Below are 22,996 nucleotides of genomic sequence, written 5' to 3'. Positions count from 1 at the left end.
CTCTTCAATTTTGTATCTCTTGCCACTTGACTAATAGAGGAATTAATCGCTGTATCCATTTACTTTTCTTTGATAGTAATTAGATAGGTAGGTCCTTTGAAATCCAGTTTTCTCTGAAAATTCCAACTAATGTGTTATTTAAAAAAGTATTTTGTTCAAAACTGACTTTAGAAGAATTTGACATTGTCAGTTTGAATAATGATGGGTATGTTACAGCTTTTTGAAATCATTTGAAAGTAGCTTAATACTCTCTAAGAACTTGATTATTAGCTTTACTGTTCATCAAATGTATTTTGTTCTGAAAATTAGTTGAGAAATCTCAGTTTTCTGTATAACTTAAAAGTTAATATTACTGGAGATAGGAATGTCAATGCTTTATAACCCCAAGAGCAAAAAATGATAATAAAAGATAAATTTTGGGCTTAAGCTGCTTTTGCAAGTTGTTGGAAAACAGTACCTCTTTGTTTTGTATCCTTGTGTCTCAGTGTTTCCTGTTTGAGATGTTTATCTTTTATCTTATTGGAAATAATTGAGCAAAAATATATTCAGTCCTTTTAAGTATTACTTATAAAATTTGATGTGTTGTTTTTTCTACTGTTAAGACAAATATGGTGTTCAGGGATTTCATGGAATGCTTGTAAAACTTTTGAATGTCATCTGTTCATTTAAGTATAAACATATGAAGAGTAAATTATGCCATGAACCAAATTTCCTGGGGTGAAAAACCTCAACGCTAAATTATTTTCACAAAAGAAAAGAACAAGAAGCAGGATTTTAGGACACATTTGTATTTCTTTTTGGGTGTACGTGATGTAATTTGAAGGCAAAATTGGTTTATAAGATTGTTCTTACCCTTTTAGTCAGAACATATTAATAGTAATTTATTAAATTTAATATTTACAATGTACAAAATGAGTTCATTTTTTTTGTATTAATGGAAAATTTGTGAATTTTAGCAGACAATACAAATAACACTTGAGGATTATGTATAGAAATAAAATGTAAAATTAAAAAAAGTTAGTAAAAGAGCAGTAACCTTTTAGGAATGTGAAAGAAATACTGTTTAGACTTAGTTAATGTCAAATTGAGTAAGAAAAAATGTTGAACGTACAAAGAGACTTCGGAACATATTTAGTATGCAGCTGTTGAAGAGCTAATTGAAACTGACTTATTTCATCCTGTGCTTATTAAAACTTTGTGAACATTTGGATCTTTACTTTTTGTTTCAGATATTTGGTTTCCAGGCAGGACTGACTTCTTTGGATTGTAGGGGATCTTACTGCATACCTGTACCAATTATTCCCTCTTTTAGCACGGCTCTTTATGGTAAACTTTTGAAACTGCCTACATGTTGGTAAGTATTATATTAAAATGTGGCTTATGTTAATTTTTAGTATCTTAGAAGGGGAAAAACAGTTCTATCTTATGGTAGTGTGTTAGTTTTATATAACACTTAAGTAGAATAGCTGAAGTTATATTTGTACTGAGACACTAAAAATTCCCTTTAATATTTGAAAAGTATTAGGTCATAGTGTCTTCATGGTATTGAAAACTCTTCTTTGGGTTAATAATTGTTTATCTGTGTTGGAACCATAATAAAATGTTGCTGCTACATATAGTAATAGGAACTGCAGAGACAAGTACCTTTGTTCCCCTCCTTTTTGAGATGATACAAAATGTTTTTAAGTTGTACAATATTATCAATCCTTAAGTATAATTTCACTTATAATACCATCTTGTAGTCAAAGCCATTTAGAAAAGTATACACATGATGTATATTTAATAATAATATATTAAATAATTGCTTAAATATGTGAAGTATGATTTAAATATTTGAAATTATATTCTAGTGAAATATTTCTGTGTTTTAGAATTTGGATTATTTTAATCATTTAGAACATACCTTTGTTTTCTCATCCTAAGATTTAGTAACCTTATTTTTTGTAGGATGTATTTTTCATTAGTTATTTATGAAATGCAACATAACTTTCAGAAAAAAGATTGATTTCTTTAAAATTTGTCATTTGCTAAAAATGTTCCTTTAATAGTATATACCTATTTAAATATTTTAATGAAATTTGATTCTCACATTTTCAAAGAAATTTGCCTATTCAGAAAATTAAAAATGTAGAAGTTGCAGTTCATTATAAAAGTCTTGGAACCAGTTCCTCTATAAAACAAAATCATTACTATATTGTAATTCTTATTTTTTTTTAATATGTTTCATTTTTTCCTCAGTCATCCATAGTCTTCATGTCATTTATTATGTTGTGTAGACTGACTTTTAAACTTTTTATTTGCATATTTGTAGCATTGCATATGAACCAGGTTTTATATTCTGACTTATTAAATACCATTATATATTCCAGTTGGTATGTAGATATCAGCTTTGATAGATTTTTGTAAATACTATTATCTGTTATTACTAGTTTATCATTTATGACACTAAAATTTTATTAGAAACAGTGTAATTTGTTATATGAAGGAGCATCAATATGTGTAAGGCAAACTATATTTTTAAAAGCCAAAATTTACAAAATGAATTATAGACTCTGAAAACAATTGGATATTTAAATAGGCAAGACTTATTTTAACGAAATGTAGGTCTTGATATATATTGTTAGGTGTGATTTAAAATATGTCTGCTGACATTTAAAAAAAATTCTAATTAAATACTAAAAGCATGAGATCACAGAATTTAATATTATTTGAAGTGATTCTTTTTGTAGTTAAGACCATTTCTACTTTAATTCAGTAACATTTTTGCTATGCTTCACAAATGTACATTGTTTAAAAGTATTTTATTTTTACAAAAGAAAGTAAACTGTGTCCATTGCAACTCTAAAATGAAAGTAATAAACACAAAATATCACAAATTGAGATGTGTCTTAATTAAAGAAAATACCAGATAAAATACATCAAACAGCATTTAAATTAAATCAAAATCATATGAGAACTGAGAATTGTATTTAACTCATGCAGTGAAGATTATTTAGTAAGGGATGCTGGCTATGTCATTAAATGTCAACTCTGTTCCCATTCAGAGTCTCTGCTTTCCTCAAAGTATACAAGCTGTTTCATTTGGATTTTTAAAATTCACATTCCAGAGCCTCTTAAAGCACATATATGATGCTATGTGTATATTTTATTCAATAATGAGAAGAGCATATTTACTATATGTTACAGCTTTTGAAACAGGCATTTTATAGGACATTCAGATTTTTTTAGATGGTATGCTTCCGTTAGCAATGAAAATCTAGATTTTATGTAAATCAGCAAAGTAGTTTATACTTTCAGTTTTAAAATGTTTCTAAATTTAACTTAATTGTATATGAAGTTATAAAATAATGAAGTTTAATCAGGTTTGCTTACAGTTTTTTTTAAAAAGTGGTTTAATAGGGCCTCCCCCGGTGGCGCAGCCGTTGAGCGCTGGGCTGTGAAGCGGCCCACAGCCTCTGCAGCGCCGGTTCCATCCCCGGCCACTGGGGCGAGTGTCCCACATGGCGCGCAGACCTCTCCTGCCGCCCACTGCTCCCCTCAGCAGTGTATTTCGGTCCTTCTGCCTGTTCTGCTCCCCGCTCTGGCTCTGGTGAATTCTCTCACCCTCCTGTGCTTCTGACTGTACCCGGTGCTTGTATAAATAAATAAATCTTTAAAAAAAAATTTAAAAATAAAAAAAGTTAAAAAAAAAGGTGGTTTAAATAATGTTGAAAATGTTATTATCAAATGTTCGAATTAATGTATTTTAGCCTCAGTAAGAAAGCTAATTTTAACTCTAGAATTTATTTTTTTAGACTATTTTGGTTATAGCTTATCTTTCATTCTGTACTACATAGTTTCCAAATATACAAAAATAAACTTTCAAAAAGTTCTTTTCTTCATTGTTTTACATCACTTTAACATTTAGTTGTTCTAGCCCCTTAGAACAGAATTGAAATATATGGAATATGTTGAAAAGACACAGTGACCAGTAGTATTTAATGTTAAAAATCTTGAACAGTTAGTTAAATTTGAATTTATCTCATTTTAAAATATGAGGATGTCTTTAAAAGAGCAATAAAGGATTGGAAAAGGATAAAGTAGAGAATATTGAGGGTAAGAGATCTCCTGAGCATGAAAACTTACAGCTTAGTGGGCCAAGACAGTAGATACACATGAAAAGAAGTGGCTTTAAATTATAAAATAGAGGCTTAAGCAGAATGCCGAAAATGTTAAAGTAGAAACTTTTCCCGGAACATTGGGAATGGCCTCAGTAAATGTAGCATTAGAATTGGGCATGAATGGGTTAATCAGATAGATATTCAGGTATCTAGAGGTTGGTTGGGGGTATGGAGGCCATATAATCTGACCAAAATCAGTGGTATTTGCATCTATGAATAGATAGAATGGGAGAGGAATTTGGAAAGTTACTTTGGACCCAGACTACTTCATTGACAAAGATGTATACTTTTTTTTGAATATGAGTTAATCAGATATTTCATGCTGACTAGTTTGTTAAACCGGAAACATAATACAGTTTCAAGTTCATTTTCCCCAATCATGGGGTGTCAAAAATGTGATCTTGGGCCTCTTTGGTGGCCCAAGAGTCTTTATAGAGTCTCAACACTATAAAGCTGTCTGCAACCACTGCAGCATGATTTCGATCCCTGGCCAGGAAGCTACCCACATGGTGCAGCAGACCTTTCCTGTCTTGCCCACTGCTCCCCTCAGCAGTGTATTTCAGTCAATCGGCCTGTTCTGTTCCCTACTCTATCTCTGGTGAATCCTCTCACCGCCCCTCCCACCTCTGGCCTGTACCCCAGTTCTTGCATGCATAACTAAAAAAATCTTAAAAAAAATGTGAGCTTATTCATAGAATGTGCAACCTATTTTGCAAGGGCAGAGAAAAATTACTTTGGCTTTATAAAGGCATGAACATGACTTTCGGGGAGATTTCAAAAGAATGGGTAGGGTTTGAAAGAGAATACTGTGCTGAAAGAGAATACAATGCTATGGGGTAAGAATGTATTCCCCCTTATAAAACTAAAATTCAGAGAAGTTATAGAACTTGTTCAAAGTCTTACAGAGACTGAACAACGATTTTCTTGGAGGATTATTTGATTCTAAAGTCTTGAACCCTTCCTTTTTGAGGAAATAAAGATGTACATTACATTTTGTTAATTGTTTTTGAAGACTCACTTGCTTCTTGCCTTATAGTAAAATGATTTTCCATGTATTGGAAGGCAGCTATTGATAGTAAAGGAAATAAATCTGAACTCTTTTAGTATCAGTTAATAGTCTGTAGATACTATTGTGATGCTGATCTCATAGCATTGTAGCTATTAGGTTAGTTGGACTCAAGGCATATCAGTTTCTGAGTTTTGTTTTGTATCTGTGGTTTATAATGATCTTTTCATTATCACGTTATTGTTACTTGTGAGACAGCCTATTCATTGTTGGGTAGTTACAAAGTTCTTTCATTGTGTCAAAATCTGCTTTCACGTTTATTTTCTCTTCTATAGTGATTGCTTATATATGTCACGAATCATTTCCATACTTAAAAGAATGTACCGGGGGAAAACATTTCTTTACAAGACTGAGGGGTCTTCTAAGTCCCCATTCCTTACTTAGCATGGTGCTACATAGCTTAGTTTTGACTAGTGAAGTTATTGAACACTTCATTTGAGGGAGGAAGATTCTCCTGTGCCATCTATCTTTGAATTCTTTGTTAATTAGAAAATATAGGAGTTGGTAATAGTATGTTTGTGGCATTGATGTGGTCTCTTTAAGGGAGAGATGAAACAAATATTGCTCCTTTTGTTTCCTGAAATGAAAACTGAAGCTGCCATTTTTCTGCTCTAGTTCTGAAAAACACCAGAATAAATGTTTTCAACAGTAATGAAAGTCTAACAGAAATGCCGGTGATACATATTAGCAGGCATAGAGAATAAAGTAACCCACTCCAAAAGGCACAAAATTTAAGTCTGCTCAACTGCTCTGTCCTTTATAATATCACAGATTGAGGTCCCAGTTAGAGCTGAGTGTTTTTGATGCTCCTGGAGATAAATCTTTTTTAATTGTCTTGTTCCCAAGCCTATGTGTATTTTCATCTGTTTGCTTTCGTGATTATCATTCTCCATCACAGAAATGTCTTAAAACAACTAAGACTTAACTGGGTGGTTAATTTTCTTATGTCCACTTGAATGGCAGTAGCCTTGTTTATAGCTTTGGTTTTTCTGGCTATATGGAATATTTTGAACTGAAAAGAAACACATCCTCTATTATAGACTTCTTATTTTCCGAAGATGAAAAGGCTTGAATCGTCGAGAAATTGTATTACTTACCTAAGAGCACATAGTTGATATCAAAACCCCAGTTTGATCCTAGTTTTCTTGATTCAGGGATCCTTCAACTGTACCACATTGCTTTGAAAAATATTGTTACTTAAATTTTTATAATGGTAAAGTATAACAAAATCTACCACTTTATTTTCAAGTGGCTTATGTGCATTCACTTTATTGTGCCACTGCTACCATTATTTGTCTCCAGTTTTAATTTGTGTGCCCTTAAAAAAATCATAAGGAGGGTCTCCCTGGTGATGCAGGGGTTAAGCACAGCACTGTGAAGCTATCCGAAGCCTCTGTAGCATAAGTTCAATCCCTGGCTGGCCAGGGAGCTACCCACATGGCACTGTAGACCTCCACTGTCTGGCCTGCTGCTCCCCTTAGCAGTGTATTTCACTCAGTCTGCCTGTTCTGTTCCCCACGCTGTCTCTGGCCAATCCTTTCATGCTCTGCACCTCTGGCTATTACTCCAGTTCTGGTATGCATAAATAAATAAAATCTTAAAACAAAATTATAAGGGGCCTCCCTGGTGGTGCAAGGGTTTAAGTTGCAGCACTATGAAGCTATCTGCAGCCACTGCAGCACAAGTTATATCCCCAGCCAGGGATGTGACCCACATGGTGCAGCAGACAATTCCTGTCTCGCCTGCTGCTCCCCTCAGCAGTGTATTTCAGTAGATCTGCCTGTTCTGTTCCCTACTCTGTCTCTGGTGAATACTTTCACCCCCCACTTCTCTGGCCTGCACCCCAGCTCTTGTATGCATAAATAAATCTTAAAAAAATCATAAATAATAAATTTTGTATTCTCTACCATTATTTCCTTTCTCCAGTTCTTGGTAACTGCTATTTCATTTTGTCTCTGTGGATTTGAACATAAGTGGATCATTCAATATTTGTCCCTTGTGTCTGACTTTATTTCACTTGCCATAAAGTTTTCCAAGATTTACCCAGGTTTGAGCATATAGTAGAATTATTCCATCTGTCTTCTCTCTTTCGCTCCTCTCTCTAGCTATGGTGACTAATACTTCTGTGAACATAGATGTAGCATCTGCTTTCAGTTCTTTGTGTGTGTGTGTGTGTGTGTGTGTGTGTGTGTGTGTATACACGGGTATATACATATATGTGTATGTATACTCCTACACCCAGAAGTAGAATTATTGGGTCACATGGTAATTCAGTGTTTAAATTTTGAGAAACTGCCATTACGTTTTATACAGAACTGTACCATTTTACATTCCCACCAACATGGCACAAAGGCTCTAATTTCTCTGCATCATTGGCAACCTTGCTATTTTCTGTTTTTTGATTATAGCCATCCTAATGAAAATGAAACAGAAACTCACTGTGGTTTTGATTTTTATTTCTCTAATGATTAATGGTGTTAATTGTCTTTTCAAGTGTTTATTGGCCACTTGTATATCCCTTGTATATCACTTGTATATCTTTTTAGAGAAATAAAGTACTTTGCCATTTTAAATTTGTATTGTTTTCCGAGTTGTTGATATTTCTTATGTATTTTATATGTTAATCTTTCGCGCGCGCGCGTGTGTGTGTGTGTGTGTGTGTGTATGTGATTTGTAGGATTTTTCTCCAATCCTGAGGGCCTACAAAGCTTTTTAATGTTAAATCACTTTGTCTTAATTAACTCTTAAACTAGAAGTTGAATTTATCTCTCTTACATCTTTTGCTTTTTTTCTTGAGATAGTTAAGTGCAAAGTACGGTGACTATTTGGAATATTAATATATTATTGTTTGAAAATTATAAGGCTAACCAATGTTTACATGCTAATAGTTTTACTAATTTTTGTTGTCATGATTTTGGTCTTGACACTATAATGTATTTAAATAGATGACCAGTTGAAAATAGCTACTTTTATAGCTTTTTAAAACTATGAATCTGAATAGAATTAAAAAATAAGAAAAACACAACTGTAAGTTAAGGAGCATCTATTGCTATATCAGTTAGGTTTTTCTGTTTGAGTTTTTTAGTAAAGTCACAAAGAGCATGCAACACATGTTAACAAGCAAGGAAGACTGTTGGTCCAGTGAGAACAGAGGTTTTCTTTGATTTTGCTTTTGGAAAATTTGATATTTTCCACATGTAATTTTATGATCAGTTGGGTGTGAAGTTGAATAGGCAAATATGAAACATCTATTTCCCTTGTTAGAAGTTTTAACCTTGGTAAAATTGTTATTTTTTTTTTAGTGGTATCCAAATGAACATTTAGAATTCATTTTAGGGTATTGTCATTAAGCTTGATAAAACAATAGTTTTAGATATACTTACAAAACCTCTCTCTTCTATGAAAAGACGTATAGCAGATTTTCTTCAGCATTTGTTTTTTCCTGTGTACAACAGAAGGAGACTATTACCTTTTGACAACATTTTATCCTACTGATAGTCTGTTTTCAGTATGTTTGTGTTTCATTATTTTGGGAAATGAAACTTAACACATATTAAAAAAAATTCTGAACTATTAGTATAGTTATTAAAAAGGAAATGTCTCAGTTAGGAATCACTAAAATTGAGTTCCTAAGTTTTTATCATTGCCTCTAAATTTCTTTTTAAAGTGTGTTTTGATGATTTCATCTCTCCATAATATATTGGAATTTAGGAACGAATAATTATTGGAGGTCCCTATATTCAAATGGTCAGACAGTGTATATTTAGAGGAAGAAGAAAACCTGTAAGAACAGTATCATAGCACTTGTATAGCATTTTGTATTTCATTTCACTACTTATTGGGATTTATTTGACCCTCTCACTAACCTTTGGAATAAACAGTCAGATATTATCTTTATAGATAATGAAAAGGGAGTATTAGGAAAGGTGGTATTGTGGTATTGTGGACCTAGCAAGATGAAATTATTCATTCTAGATATTGTTTAGTTAGTTGGTGATGGAGCCATAAATAACACGTTTGTAACTGTTAGCAAGTCCTCAGTAGTCACTTTATGTTCTTCAGTAAGATTTAGAACTTTTAAAATTTGCCAGTTTCCTAGATGAATCTGTTAATACTTAGCATTTTTAAAGTTTCAACTGATTAATCATTTATTTGTTTCAAAAATAACTTTGGGATCTATCTTGTGAAAATGATTGTGTTGTAGGCTTTTGAGTGCCAGTATGAGTAAGACCTGGTCTTTGCCTTTTTTTTCTTGATCTATTTAGTATCTAGAGAGGTGTTCTTAATAATCAGTTGGCCCATATAGCTGCAGCCTTTTTTGTTTGTTGATTTATTTTTGGAAGACAGTTCTAATTATGTCCTCCTTCTGCCTAAAATACTTTTTTCTCATAGATTTTTATAGTAAAGGTTAAAAATCTTTAAAATATTCTGTGATAGCTCTCCATAATTGCCCCTTTCTTGCCTGTCTAAATTCATCTGAATATCTTCCTCCTTAGAGCCTCCCACTTCACTTTTTCCAGTTTGTTTTCTTTCAGCCTCATGTTTCCCTGTATTGTTTCATTAATTTATAACTTGATCTTTATTTACCGCTCAGATATTAGCCCAGCTGATGTTTTCTCTAAGATTTGGTCCCCTAATATATTCTTTCTTGGGAAAATCTTCCTGTTTTTCATTATACTGTTCATAGGAATTATTTTACATTATTTCTGATGATTATTTAATAGCTTTCCCCCTACTCTTTTAACTTTAAGCTCCATGAACACCTCTTTTTTCTATGCAGGACACTACTTGTGGTTGGCACAAATAAATATTAAAATTACAGCTGGCAATTCCTTAAGCAGTTGGACTGATTTTTGTTTGCTTGATGATGATTTATATTGTATGCGTTTTTGATAACTATGTTGTTCGCCATTTTTGTAGAACTAAAAATTTAGCAATGCACAGTTATATTTTGTGTATAATATTGTAGAATTTAAAGAATATACTATTCAAAGAGTTGATGAGATTAATAAAGAGATAATAATTTATTCTTTTGTATTTTGTTTGCACCACCCATTGGTTAACAAGTATTTATTTGTTGAGCAGGAGCTCAACTGTTAGTACCATTTCTAAGTATATTACCACTTTTTGTTTTTATTATTGATGTATCATTATTTTATATCCTTGTTTGTTTTTCATATCATAAGATTTCTCCCCTCAGATATCACCACTTTTTTAGCTTATACAAAGCAAGTATATTGTTTAGGTCTTTCCCTGCAAAGATTTCCATTTCACTTAATTAATATTTATTGGGTCATTACTGTATTCTCAGGCACCATTCTAGGATCTGGATATATAGTGGCAAACAATAAAGACTTGATCTCTTCTCACAGAGCTGATGTTCTGGAAACAGAACTACATGAAAAAAAAAATCTAAATTTCAGATAGTGGCAAGTGATAAGTATAAAAATTTGGGCATTGGGATGGAAAATGACAGGGTTGAGGGTTTTCTTTAGGAGGTCAAGGAAGTAAACTGTGACATTTGACTAGGATTGTGACAGCCATGGATAAATCCGGGAAAACTGGTGCTGGCATTGGGGAACAAAGGTGCAAAGTCTTGAGTTGGAAACAGATTTGGCTTGGAGAACAAATAGAAGTGTTACTGGCGCATAGAGAAAGATGAAAGAAACAATATATCAGAGAGCTGGTCTAGTTTATTCACAAATATAAATATATGCATGACTTGAAAAAAACTCCAGCTTCAATAATAAGTAGAGAACTAAAAATTTAAGCAATGCACACTTATATTTTATATATGATATTGTAGAATTTAAAGAATATACTATTCAAAGTGGTAAGGATTTAGATACCATTGGTGGAAATATTGATACACTACAACTTTTCTGCAGACAATTTATATGTATCTCTCAAAATCTTTGAAACTAAATATCACTTTACTGAGCACATCTATTTATAGGAATTTGCCCTTAGCTATGTTAAGAAAATGATCAGTTATTTAGATATGCTTTTCACATTTTCTGATTTGCAATAAAAATGGAAAAAAATGAACAAGTTGAATAAAATTTTATACTCATCAGTTAGCAGTAGTTAGGCTTATCATTACAAATCATAGCAATGTTTATAGGTTTAGAAAAAATTTTCATGTTATGTGAAATAAAGGTTAGAGAATAGAATATTGAAAAAATCATTTGTTAACATTGTTAATGTTAACAACTATAAGAAGACTAGTAACTTATTAAAATTGTCAGTAGTTTTTATGTGTGGGTGATTCATAACATAATTTATATAGGATGGTGATTAAGAACATGAACCTAAGGATGGGGCAATTCATAATTTGTTCCTCAGGATTTTTTTTTTGAATACTTAAATCTTTTTATTTTGTTTATTTATACAATAGCTGGGGTAAAGGCCAGAGGAGCGGGAGGGTGAGAGGATTCACCACAGACAGAGTGGGGAGCAAAACAGGCAGACAGACTGAAAGCACTGCTGAGGGGAGCAGTGGGCGTGACAGGAGAGGTCTGCCGCACCATGTGGGTATCTCCCTGGCCAGCCAGGAATTGAATGCGCACTGCAGAGGCTGCGGACAGCTTCATAGCGCTGTGCTCAACCTGCTGCACCCCCGGGGAGGCCCCCTCCGAATCTCTTTTGGGATTATATGAGTTAACACATAGAAGCACTTTTGATCAGTGCTGGACATGTATTGATCTGTTATTGTTATTTTATATTTATAGTTTATATTTTAATGAACATATACTCAGAAAATGAATGTCACCTTTTTTTTGTCAGACAGGTATATATAATTTTATATGGTAGGTTAAAAATCAATGTTTAGTAACATTTATGAATGTAGTAGTCATAGATAATAATTATAAAGTACAAATTTCTGGAAGACAAAAAAAAAAGGAACAGACTGGGTAAAAATATTCACAAAACATGTATCTGACAGTTTTTACATATAGGATATTTAGAGAACTTAAAATACCAGCAAACTGCTAAAAATAGGTGAAAGATTTGAACAATTTACAAAGGGAGATACATTAAACACATGTCATTGTACTCAAAATTTAGTTATAGAGTCATACAAATTCAAACCACATTAAAATTGGTCATACTAATTTTATAGATCATACTAATTTTATTTAGCATAATCCCAAACTGGAAATTGCTCAGTAGATTAGATAAACAGATTTTGATATATTTGTACAACAAAATACAATTCACCTATAAACAAACACAATGAACTATTGGGTATACATAATTGTGTTTTCTGAGTAAAAGAAGTTGGACACAAAACAAATATACTCTTTTTTTTTTTTTAATAGAGGCATGTTTTATTTATTTATTTATTTATTTGTTTGTTTGTTTGTTTTGTTTATACATGCACTGGGTACAGTCAGAAGCATGGGAGGGTGAGAGAATTCACCAGAGCCAGAGCGGGGAGCAGAGCAGGCAGAAGGACTGAAGTACACTGCTGAGGGGAGCAGCGGGCGGCAGGAGAGGTCTGCGCGCCATGGGGGACCCTCCTCCGGTAGCCGGGGAGCAGCTGGGGATCGAACCGGTGCCGCAGAGGCCGCAGGCAGCTTCGCAACCCAGCGCTCAACCTCTGAGCCACCGGGGAGGCCCACAAATATACTCTTGATTCCATTTATATGAATTTCTAGAACAGGCAACATAATATATGGTGAAAAAAATTTAAAAATATAGATTGTGTCTTGGAGGAAGGGAGAGGACGAGGTTGACTGGGATGCCATATTTGAGATGCCTATTAGTGTATCTTTCTGACATGTGCATTATAACACAAGTATGGATATTTGTCAAAAATTCATTAAATTCAACAGTTTAAAATTTACTGTCTGCAAATTTGTCTAAAAAGAATTTCAAACAAAATTGAAATCTAGTTTGATTTTTTGCACTATTATGAGTTATATCATAGTTAGCAACTCTCAGAACATTTGCTGAGTATTCTAGGGTTAGATCAAGAAAGTATTTTTATTTAGAATAGAGGCTTCCAGATTTCTCACTCTTGGAAAAAAATTACAAATATGCCAAAGGGGAAGACAACCGTGTACTTTGTTATTGTATTAGAATTGGAGATAGTAGAATGAACTCATGGTTTTTAATATAGAAATGTGTCACATCCATATATTTTTGTGTCGTAACATTTTCTTATTTAGCACCTGTGCTTTGTTTAATTTTGACAGTAGGATGAACTACTTTATCCCATTGCTGCTTCTCATAAGCACTGGAACTTGTAATACTTTCATAATGATGGTCCATTAAAGTTTATAAGTCTTTTTTTAAGATTACTTCCAGTTTGGGATTATTAAGCTAGAATGATCACTTTCAGTGTGGTTTTAATCCTTTCTGTAAGTGACATTTTATATTTTGGAATATAATATATGAAAAGTTTAAAATAGAAATGCACAGATGGAACTGGGGAGATATGCAACTAATTATCTTACATTTGGTTTTATACAGCAAATATTTGAATAACAAATATCTTATTTTAAATTTATTTTTGATTATTTTATATATTTTAACATTTTTCATTCTTGTACAATGTATGCATTTTCATCTTGATTATAGTACAAGTAACTTTTGAGATAGGAGATATTAAGCTCTCAATGAGCAAAGTGACTTTTTAATTATAACATTGTGTAGCATCTAATATTAGCTAACGTTGCGTATTTGCATAGTAAAGTGACTTTAAAAGTGCTCGTCCTTCTAGATCATAGTGTTTCAGAGTGTTAAGAATTTTATTAACTAATGTCGTCATTTATAAATATTCATATTGAAAAACCAAGTTTAATGAATTGTGATTTATTTACCATTTAAGTCAGCTGCTTTTAGTGTACATTCAGTGATTTTTATTTAATTTATTAAGTTTTGCATTTGTTATCAGAATTCTAGTACCATAGTTGTATTTTCTGTGTTAAAAAAGTTGATCCTTACTCCCACACCTAGCTGCAGTGAAGCACAAACTTAACTGTTTATGTAAATGTGCTTTATAGATATTTCCTATCCATCGAATTTAGAGTAAATGTTCTTTGTCTTAAAGTTTATCCATATTGTAATGTGTATCTGTACCTCATTCCTTTTTAAGTTATAAATAGTATCATTTTGTATGGATTAATTACATTTTGTTCATCTACTTGCCAGTTGACCAACATTTGGGTTGTTTAAACTTGGATTATTATGAATAATTCTGTTATGGAATCATTGTAGTCTTTTGTGTGGACTTAAGTTTTCATTTCTCTTTGGTAGATCCCTAGAGTGGAGTTGTTGGGTCTTAGAGTAAATGTATGTTTAACTTTTTAATAGCTAACTTGTTTTTCAAAGTGCCATTATCCATTTATATTCTTCCTAAAGATATTCTTCACAAAGAGTTTGAGGATATTTCTGTTTTTCCACATTCTTACTAACATTTATTATTATCTGTCTTTTTAATTATGTCATTTCCAGTGGTGTGAAATAGTATCTTAAGGTTTTTAAGTTTCAATTTTTGTTGGCATAGTTCATCGTAGATTTTGTATTTTATATAATAATCAAGGCATTCATTATATTTTATTTTAGTGATAGACAAATTTACTTCTCATTTCCTCTGTTCATCTGTATCTAATGTATCTAACATTTAAATCAAATGGTGATAGTTATTTCAGAAATTTGAAAAAAGGTAAAATATTTTCATAAATCAGTATATCAGTATTTTTTTGTATTTTATAGCTATTTGTAAATGCTAAAATCTTTGTGAATAGATTTTAATAGATTTTTGTAAACATAATGGTCAGTAGTAATGGGGACATTGTGAAAGGGCTACTCTGTGTATTGTTGATAAATGAAACTTCATTCAAACTGAGTATTATCAAGCATGCATAAAAAGACCAATGCAGAAGCATATGTACTGATGTATATATGATGTTATCTAAGATATATCAGTCATAAAAAGCAAGTTGTCAACTTACCTATTTCCATTAAAGTAATAAATTATCCATGAGTACATGTAAAACTCATAGAAAGTGGTTCTCTATTGTGAGAGGAGTGGGATCAGAGGGAGGCAAGAGGACGTTGTCATTTTACCTACCAATTTTTTAAAACTTTTTTTTCTCTTCATTGAGTATTGCTTTATTATATAAACTAAAGAGACACTATATTATACAGAACTAAATATAATTTCTTAGCTTTTTCAAGTTTCATTTCTAAGTTAAGTTTTGTACTCATTTTATTTTTGAAAAGTGATCTAATCTTATTTTGCTGTACAGGATATGAGTAATAACAAAAATACATTTTTGGAATGAATTTGTAAGTTCAAACTTTGCATTTGGGGACTTTATATAAATCTTTAGATCCAGCTGTTGCTGAGGATATTCTTTCAGTTGGTATGAGATGTGTGTGTTTAAAAGAATGGGTAACTGTTTCTTAAATGTGTGTATAGCAGAAATTCTACGGTATTCCTATGAATGTGAATGGATTGTTTAAGTTAATTTCTTTGCATTGAGTCTTAAGAACCACTTCTAATTTTTTATTTAGAATTTCAGAGCAAGACTATAGAAATTCCAGATTGGTTCAGGAATTTCATCAGCCCTGAGCTACAGTTTGTCAGCAAATGGTACAAATAGAATCTTAAAGATTTGTTAGAGTGTATTCATTTTCAGTACTTGCTACTACAGTCAAGACCTACTTGTTTCTATTTCCTTAAATTTATCCTGGAGTTTGTCCAAGTTGTGTTTTAATGAGTTGTTTACCCCACTAGTTACATTAGGATTTATTTTCCCCTGGGGAGTAATGCTTAAATTGATAGTTTTAAAAACTATTCTTTAACATGAACATATGTTCAGACTAGGACTTCTGGATATGTGAAATAGGCATTTGTTAAATAAATTATTTTATTTCTCACCAACTTAACTTAAAATGTAGGTTTAGTGATACTTAAAAAAAATTTAGGTAAGTCCAGAAGTTTATAGGTATTTTTAGTATTAATTTTATTGACCTGCTTTATTTTAAAGTTTAATAAATTTGTAGTGTTGTAAATCACAAGGAAAATTATACTTTAATTGTGCATTTTCATTGATACTCTAATAAGCCCCCCCAAATAGCTTAAATAATGTTGTAAAAGCTTTGCTGTTTTTAAAATTTTCTGAAGCAAATATGGTATATTGTTATGGTTTGATGATTGCATTTGATGCAATGGATATTTGAGTATTTTCTATACCTGCTAATCTGTTAGAAATATTCAAAAAATGACAAAATAAAGGAGGAAAATGTTTCCTTACTGATATTTTTAAACTAGCAGGTATATTGTATAAGCTACCATCTATTACCAAAAAACTTTGAATGACATACTTTAGTTCAAATGCTACTGGAGTAGCATACTTAAAAGAAGCATAATGAAGTATACTTTGCTTATACTTAAACCGTCCTATGTGTATGATATACTGTAACTATTTAGTATTAAATTGTGAATTCTGTACAAAGTAAATTATTTCCTTTGATTTGTTAATTTAATTGAATCTGAGATAATTACCTTTCTACCCTTGGGTATTATGAAAGTGTAGTATAAATTAATCTTTCTCAGTTTGCATATGTTTAAGTTTTATTCAAGTCTGTTTTATCCATTTGGGAACCATTTTCAAGAAGAATACAATATATAATAGTTGAATTTGTTATAAAGTAGTAAACACCCACTTGTAAAAAGAACTGTAACTATAATTTTGCCAAATAGTTATTGCTGTAGTTGTAAGGATGTGGCTTTTGCTATACTCTAAGACCTCTTAATGCCACAGAATATCTTGATTAATATCTAGGTTAACATCTTGATTAATATCTAGGTTAACTGTACCTTTTATGTTATAGGTATTCAAGATACCTCTTTACTTAATAACACTAATGAACTGATTTTTTTTTTTTTTGGCCAGGAATTTGGACAGAAATTGAGAACATAGTCACCTCTTAGTTTTTAAAACGTTATTAAAAGAAAGGGAAATGAGAAAGAAAAACTTTTTAAGTGAATCCAATTTTGGAAAAGCAAAAGAAACAATAATGATAATGAAATATAATTTGTTAATAGGATCCTAACTGAACCATCCTTATATTACTGGAATATAACCTACTTGATCATGGTGCATGATTTTATTAATGTATTGATGAGTTCAGTTTGCTAATAGTTTATTGAGGAATTTTCCATTATGTTCATCAGAGATACTGGCCTCATTTTTTTTTTTCTTGGTGATTTTGTTTTTAGAATCAAGGTAATTCATTCATAAAATGAATTGGGAAGTGTTCTTCCTCTTTAATTGTGAAGGGTAGGTATTAAATTTTTCTTAGAATGTTTGGTAGCACTCACCAGTGAAGCCATCTGGTCCTGGACTTGGTTTTTTGGGGAGGTTTTTGGTTACTATTTCAATTTGCTAACTAGAGATCATCCTGTTCAGATTTTCTGTTTCATCCTGATTCAGTCTTACAAGGTTGCATGATTTTAAGAATTGGCCCCTTTCTTTTAGGTTGTCCAAATTGTTGGCATATTATATTCTTGAGAGTATTACAACTCATGCATTTGAGAAAATGTATCTTTTGCTGCTTTTGAATAGAATGTTCTATTTATATCTGTTAAGTTCATCTAGTCTATGTGTCACTTAAGGCTGATGTTTCCTTATTGGTTTCCTCTCTGAGGATCTGTCCATTACTGTAAGTGGGATGTTAAAAGCCCCTGACTAAGGGAAATGCAAATCAAAACTACCATGAGATACCATCTTACACCAGTGAGAATGGCACATAGTAAAAAAACTAGCAACAACAAATGTTAGCTAGGGTGTGGAGAAAAAGGAACTCTTCTGTACTGTTGGTGGGAGTGCAAACTGGTCCAACCACTATGGAGAGCTGTGTTGAGATTTCTGGACCTACTAAACATAGAGCTTCCATATGATCCAGCAATTCCACTCCTGGGTATTTACCCAAAGGACACAGAAACATCAATTCCAAAGGGCACCTGCACCCCTATGTTTATAGCAGCACTGTTTACAATAGCTAAACTTTGGAAACAACCCAAATGCCCAAAAATAGATGACTGGATCAAGAAGATGTGGTACATATACACCAGGGAATATTACTCAGCATTCAAAAAAGATAAACACATGCAATTTGCAGCAACATGGATGGCGCTGGAAGGGATCATGCTCAGCGAAATAAGCCAAAAAGAAAAAGAAAAATACCGGATGGTCTCACTCATAGCAGGAATCTAGAAAACTTAAATAAGGGACCAGGAAAATGAATAACTATAAGAAAGTGAAAATCAGAATCAACAAACAACTATGAACCAGAGACACTTTTGGGGGGGTGGGGGTCGGGAGGGGAGGGATTGGGATCAGAATGGGGGGGCTGCAATTGTATGGGGAATATAAAAAAAAATTTATTTTTTTTTTTTTAAAAAAAGCCCCTGACTATTAATGTGTTGATATCAGTCTCTCCCTTTAGGTCTGTTGATGTTTGCTTTATATATTTTGGTGCTCCTATATGGAGCAATGCATATATATTAATGACTCACACCTTCATGATATATTGATGTTTATTGTTACATAATGTCTGTTTTTGTCTGTTTCAAAGTCTGTTTTATTGCTCATGGTTAAATGTTCCTTTACGTTGAAGTTTTGCTATTTGAAAAATTGAATTTTGTGAGATACCTCATTGAATTGGTGGTGGGAATTTCACAGGGACAAGATGAGAAAGCATACATTGTACAAAAATGAAGAATGATGTTTAAAAAAACATACATATATGTATATAAAAACAAAGATAGATCCAGATAAATAAGGCATTAATGGATTAGATATTTCAGGGAAGAAATTCTAAAAATTATTTTTCTCTATCACTGTCAAATAGGAACTTTGGGTACAATGTAAATACTTCATAAGTATTATTTGAGAGTAACTATGAGCTATAGTACTCTGAATAAGATTATCTGGATTTAAATTTCTAATTTCACTTAATAGTTATGGTATCTGATAACTTATCTCCTTATGTCTTTTTTTAATAAGTTTTTTTTTTTTAAGATTTTTATGTATTTATTTATACAAGAACTGGAGTATAGGCCAGATTCGCGGGAGGGTGAGAGGATTCACCAGAGACAGAGCGGAGAACAGAACAGGCAGACTGACTGAAATACACTGCTGAGGGGAGCAGTGGGCGCAGCAGGAGAGGTCTGCTACACCATGTGGGACCCTTGCCAGCCGGCCGGGATGGAACTGTCACTGCAGAGGCTGCGGACAGCTTCACAGCGCTGCGCTCAGCCGCCTGTACCATCAGGGGAGGCCTTCCTTATGTCTTTGTTTTCTCATCTGATAATGATAATTCCTCTTTCATAATATTCATGAAACATCCTATTTAAGTTTTAACTAGTATTTTCTTGTTATGTTTCGTGATTGATTTAATTGAGAAATTATAATTGCTTGAGTAGATGTATTTTTATGAATGCATGTATACAAACATGATTTTAGATTGTATTTTTATTGTAATAAGTTCTGAAATAGACTTAAAGTTGGTAGAATTGCATGTTTACTTTGATTTTAAATACTTAAAATATTTTTAATGTTTTAAATTTTGAGTATTTATGCTTTTTCTTTCCTTACAACAGCCTAATTCATTTAATATTTCATTTTTTGTAAGTGCTATTTACTTTATCGTTTTTCTATTTTTTTATGCAGGGCCAAAAGATCTCAGATTGCTCTAACTGAGGGTATATTTGAACTTCCAAATCTCACAATTCAAGCTACAAGAGCTCAGACACTTCTGTTGCAAGCAATATATCAAAGTTGGTCTCATATTGGAAATGGCAGCTCTTTAGCAGTGAATGAAGCTTTGATGAATGAAGTTTTCCAAACTGTAGGTAAGAGCACCGTCTTCTTGATGAGTATATAGAACATTCTTATTTGAAATGTCTAATGTTTTATCATTCAAATCCTTATGTCTAGCATGCTCAACTATACTATATATTTCTGTGAAAGTGGATATTCATAATTCATGTATAAAATCTAGCATTAATATGCAGTAAACTTCAGTTTTCTGGATATGCTTTACAGTTCCAAGAGATTACCTTTCACCAACTTCTTGGTGTTCCATTTCTCACTTTTCAGAACATCAAATATATGTTTGAATGATAACCACATCAATAATAGATGTTTTATTATGCTGGTAAAGTGAAAAAAATTCTTGATCGTAATACTTTAAGACTTGATAAGCAGAATTCACCCATTCAAATAGATGAATTAAACCACTAAAATTTAAAAATCTGCTTAGATGCCAGCATGAGATATTATCTTTATCTTTTATTCCTTTTTTTCCCCCTAAAGATTTATTTATTTATTATGCGTACAAGAGCTGGGGCACAGACCCGAGATTGTGGGGGGTGAGAGGATTCACCAGAGACAGAGTGGGTTACAGAATAGGCAGACTGACTGAAATTCACTGTTGAGGGGAGCAGTGGGCAATCCAGGAGAGGTCTGCTGCGCCATGTGGGCCGCTCCCTGGCTGGGCGGGGATTGAACTCATGCTGCAGAGGCTGCGGACTACCTCATGGTGTGGTGCTTAGCCCCTTGCGCCGCCAGGGAGGCCCCCATCTTTTATTCTTTTGCGGGTAAACAAAAATTTCATGTGATGCTTTCTATTTTTAGGTGCTTAGGCTCAAAGTAATCATGTTACATTTGTTAATAACACAAAAGTAGTTTTTAAAGAGTGAAATATTTTTATTTACTAAGTAACTTCATGCTTAAAACAATAACATTTTAATTAACTTCAGTTATCTGTTAAAATAAATCATTGTGTATGTTCTTTTATGCTGCTTTTGAAGGTATTAACATTAGCTCTTACTATGGGGAAAATATTATAAATTCTAAACAATGTGTATTATGATTATAGCCTTTTTTATTTAATATAACCAGTGACTATTGTAAAATTTTACAGTTCTTTTGTGCTAAGTTTTAATATTCTATAAAGTATGACACAACAAATGTTTCATTAGCCTAGAAGTTCTCAATTTGGGGCTTATGGAAGGGCTTTTGAATTCTCTCAATCCTTTGAAATATGCAAATTTGAATGTGTGCGTAAATGTCCTCTTCCTATATACATATTTGTATTCTTTTTGAACTGATTTCATTTATTAAATGAAGTGAGTCTCTCCTTCAAACCTTTTGGCTTACATTTTCTTATATTAACACAATTACAGTTGGCTTTCCTTTAGTTGGTATTTGTACCTCCTCTTGCATTCTTTTCTTAAAACCTATCCATGTTTTTAGCCTTAAATATGTTTTGGAAATAGCATATAACTGTCAATTCTTGGTGTATTGGGACCTAGCAATATTACTCCTAGGTATATTCCTAAGAATTTAAGCCATGTCCACACAAAACCTTATACATAGTATTTTTTTTGCATGCAAAAAATTATATTTTAAATGTATAGGATGATGTTTTGATGTACATAAGTGAAATCCTTATCATAGTGACACTAAAACCTATACATATCTCCTTGAGAGCACTTGAAATCTAGTATCTTAGCAAATTTTCAGTGTAAAATACATTATTTTTTCATGAGAGTCATGCTGTGCATTAGATTTCTGGAATTTTTTCATTTTGAAGTAACTGCCATTTTACGCCCTTTGAGCAACATCTCTCATTTCCCCTGCCTCCCTATTCTTGTAACCGTTGTTATACTCTGTGCTTTTAAAGAATTGGACTTTCAGATTCCACACATGAATGGAATCACATAGCATTGTTATTAGTTGCTAAAAGATGAAAACAATACAAATGTCTAATGATTAATGGATAAACAAAGTGTGTTCTGTCTGTACAATGGAATGTTATATAGACACATAAAAAAGAATAAAGTATTTATATAGGCCATGCTATGAATAAACCTTGAAAACTGTGCTAGATGGATGAAACCAGATGCAAAAAGCCACATACTATGTTTCCATTTATATGAAATTCTTAAAATAGGCAAATCCATAGAGAGAGAAAGTAATTAATGATTCCTGGAGTTTTGGGAAAATGAGGAATGGAGAGTAATGGCTAAATGGGCCTGAGTGATGAAAATTCTGGTAAGAGATAATGATGATGGTGTTTCCTTTGTGAATCTGCTAAGTTCCATTTAATTACACACTTTAAAAGGGTGAATTTTATGTTAATTACTTTTTAACATTCAAAAACTTTAATTTGGGAAATAAGTAGGTTAAATTATGTTTTTGGAATGAAAGTTTGTGTCTCCCCAAAGTTAATGCCTTGGCATTTTGATGCCTAATATGACAGTATTAGGACTTGAGAATTGATTAGGTCATTGAGGCAGAGTCCTTATCAATGAGATTAATGTGAAGATAACAGCCTGGATGGAGGTCCCTTGTTTACTGAAGGAGGACACAATCTGTGTAACCTGGAGGAAACCCTCACCAAAACCTGACCATGTTGGCACCCTTATCTTAGACGTCTAGCCTGTGAGAAGTAAATTTCTGTTTTTTTTTTTTTTTTTGGTAGTCTACCCAGTCTGAGATATTTTGTTATATTAGCTGAAATTTACTAAGACATATGGCCATTATTTTAAGTGGAGTTACTGTATAAAATCTTTTATAGGCTCACCCATAAGACCTATAGCAAGACCTTCCTTGGGAGTAGCATTTATTTTTGTCTGCAGTCATTTAATTCATTTTATTTTTCTCTTCGTTAAATTTCTTTTTCCTGTGGTAGTCTCTCCAGAGCTTTTCAGTTTACTTTCCCGTAATGGTTATCTACTTTT

General features: G+C 32.4%; 1 protein-coding gene across 4 annotated transcripts in view; it reads left to right on the top strand.

Moving 5' to 3' along the window:
* Positions 1–22,996, top strand: part of VPS13B (vacuolar protein sorting 13 homolog B) — a gene marked incomplete at both ends in the record, with an annotated part of 598,760 nt that overhangs the window by 82,018 nt on the left and 493,746 nt on the right. For all 4 annotated transcript variants that reach the window (XM_084230016.1, XM_084230015.1, XM_084230017.1 and 1 more), the window contains 2 exons: positions 1,230–1,354; positions 19,920–20,101. In XM_084230016.1, coding sequence (XP_084086142.1) covers positions 1,230–1,354; positions 19,920–20,101 — 307 coding nt within the window. The remainder of the gene's footprint in view (positions 1–1,229; positions 1,355–19,919; positions 20,102–22,996) is intronic.

This window comes from Talpa europaea, assembly GCF_964194135.1.
Source record: "Talpa europaea genome assembly, chromosome: 3".
In the NCBI taxonomy this organism is placed as follows: domain Eukaryota; kingdom Metazoa; phylum Chordata; class Mammalia; order Eulipotyphla; family Talpidae; genus Talpa; species Talpa europaea.
The sequence above is the reverse complement of the archived record's forward strand: the minus strand, read 5'-3'. Positions and strand labels throughout refer to the sequence as shown.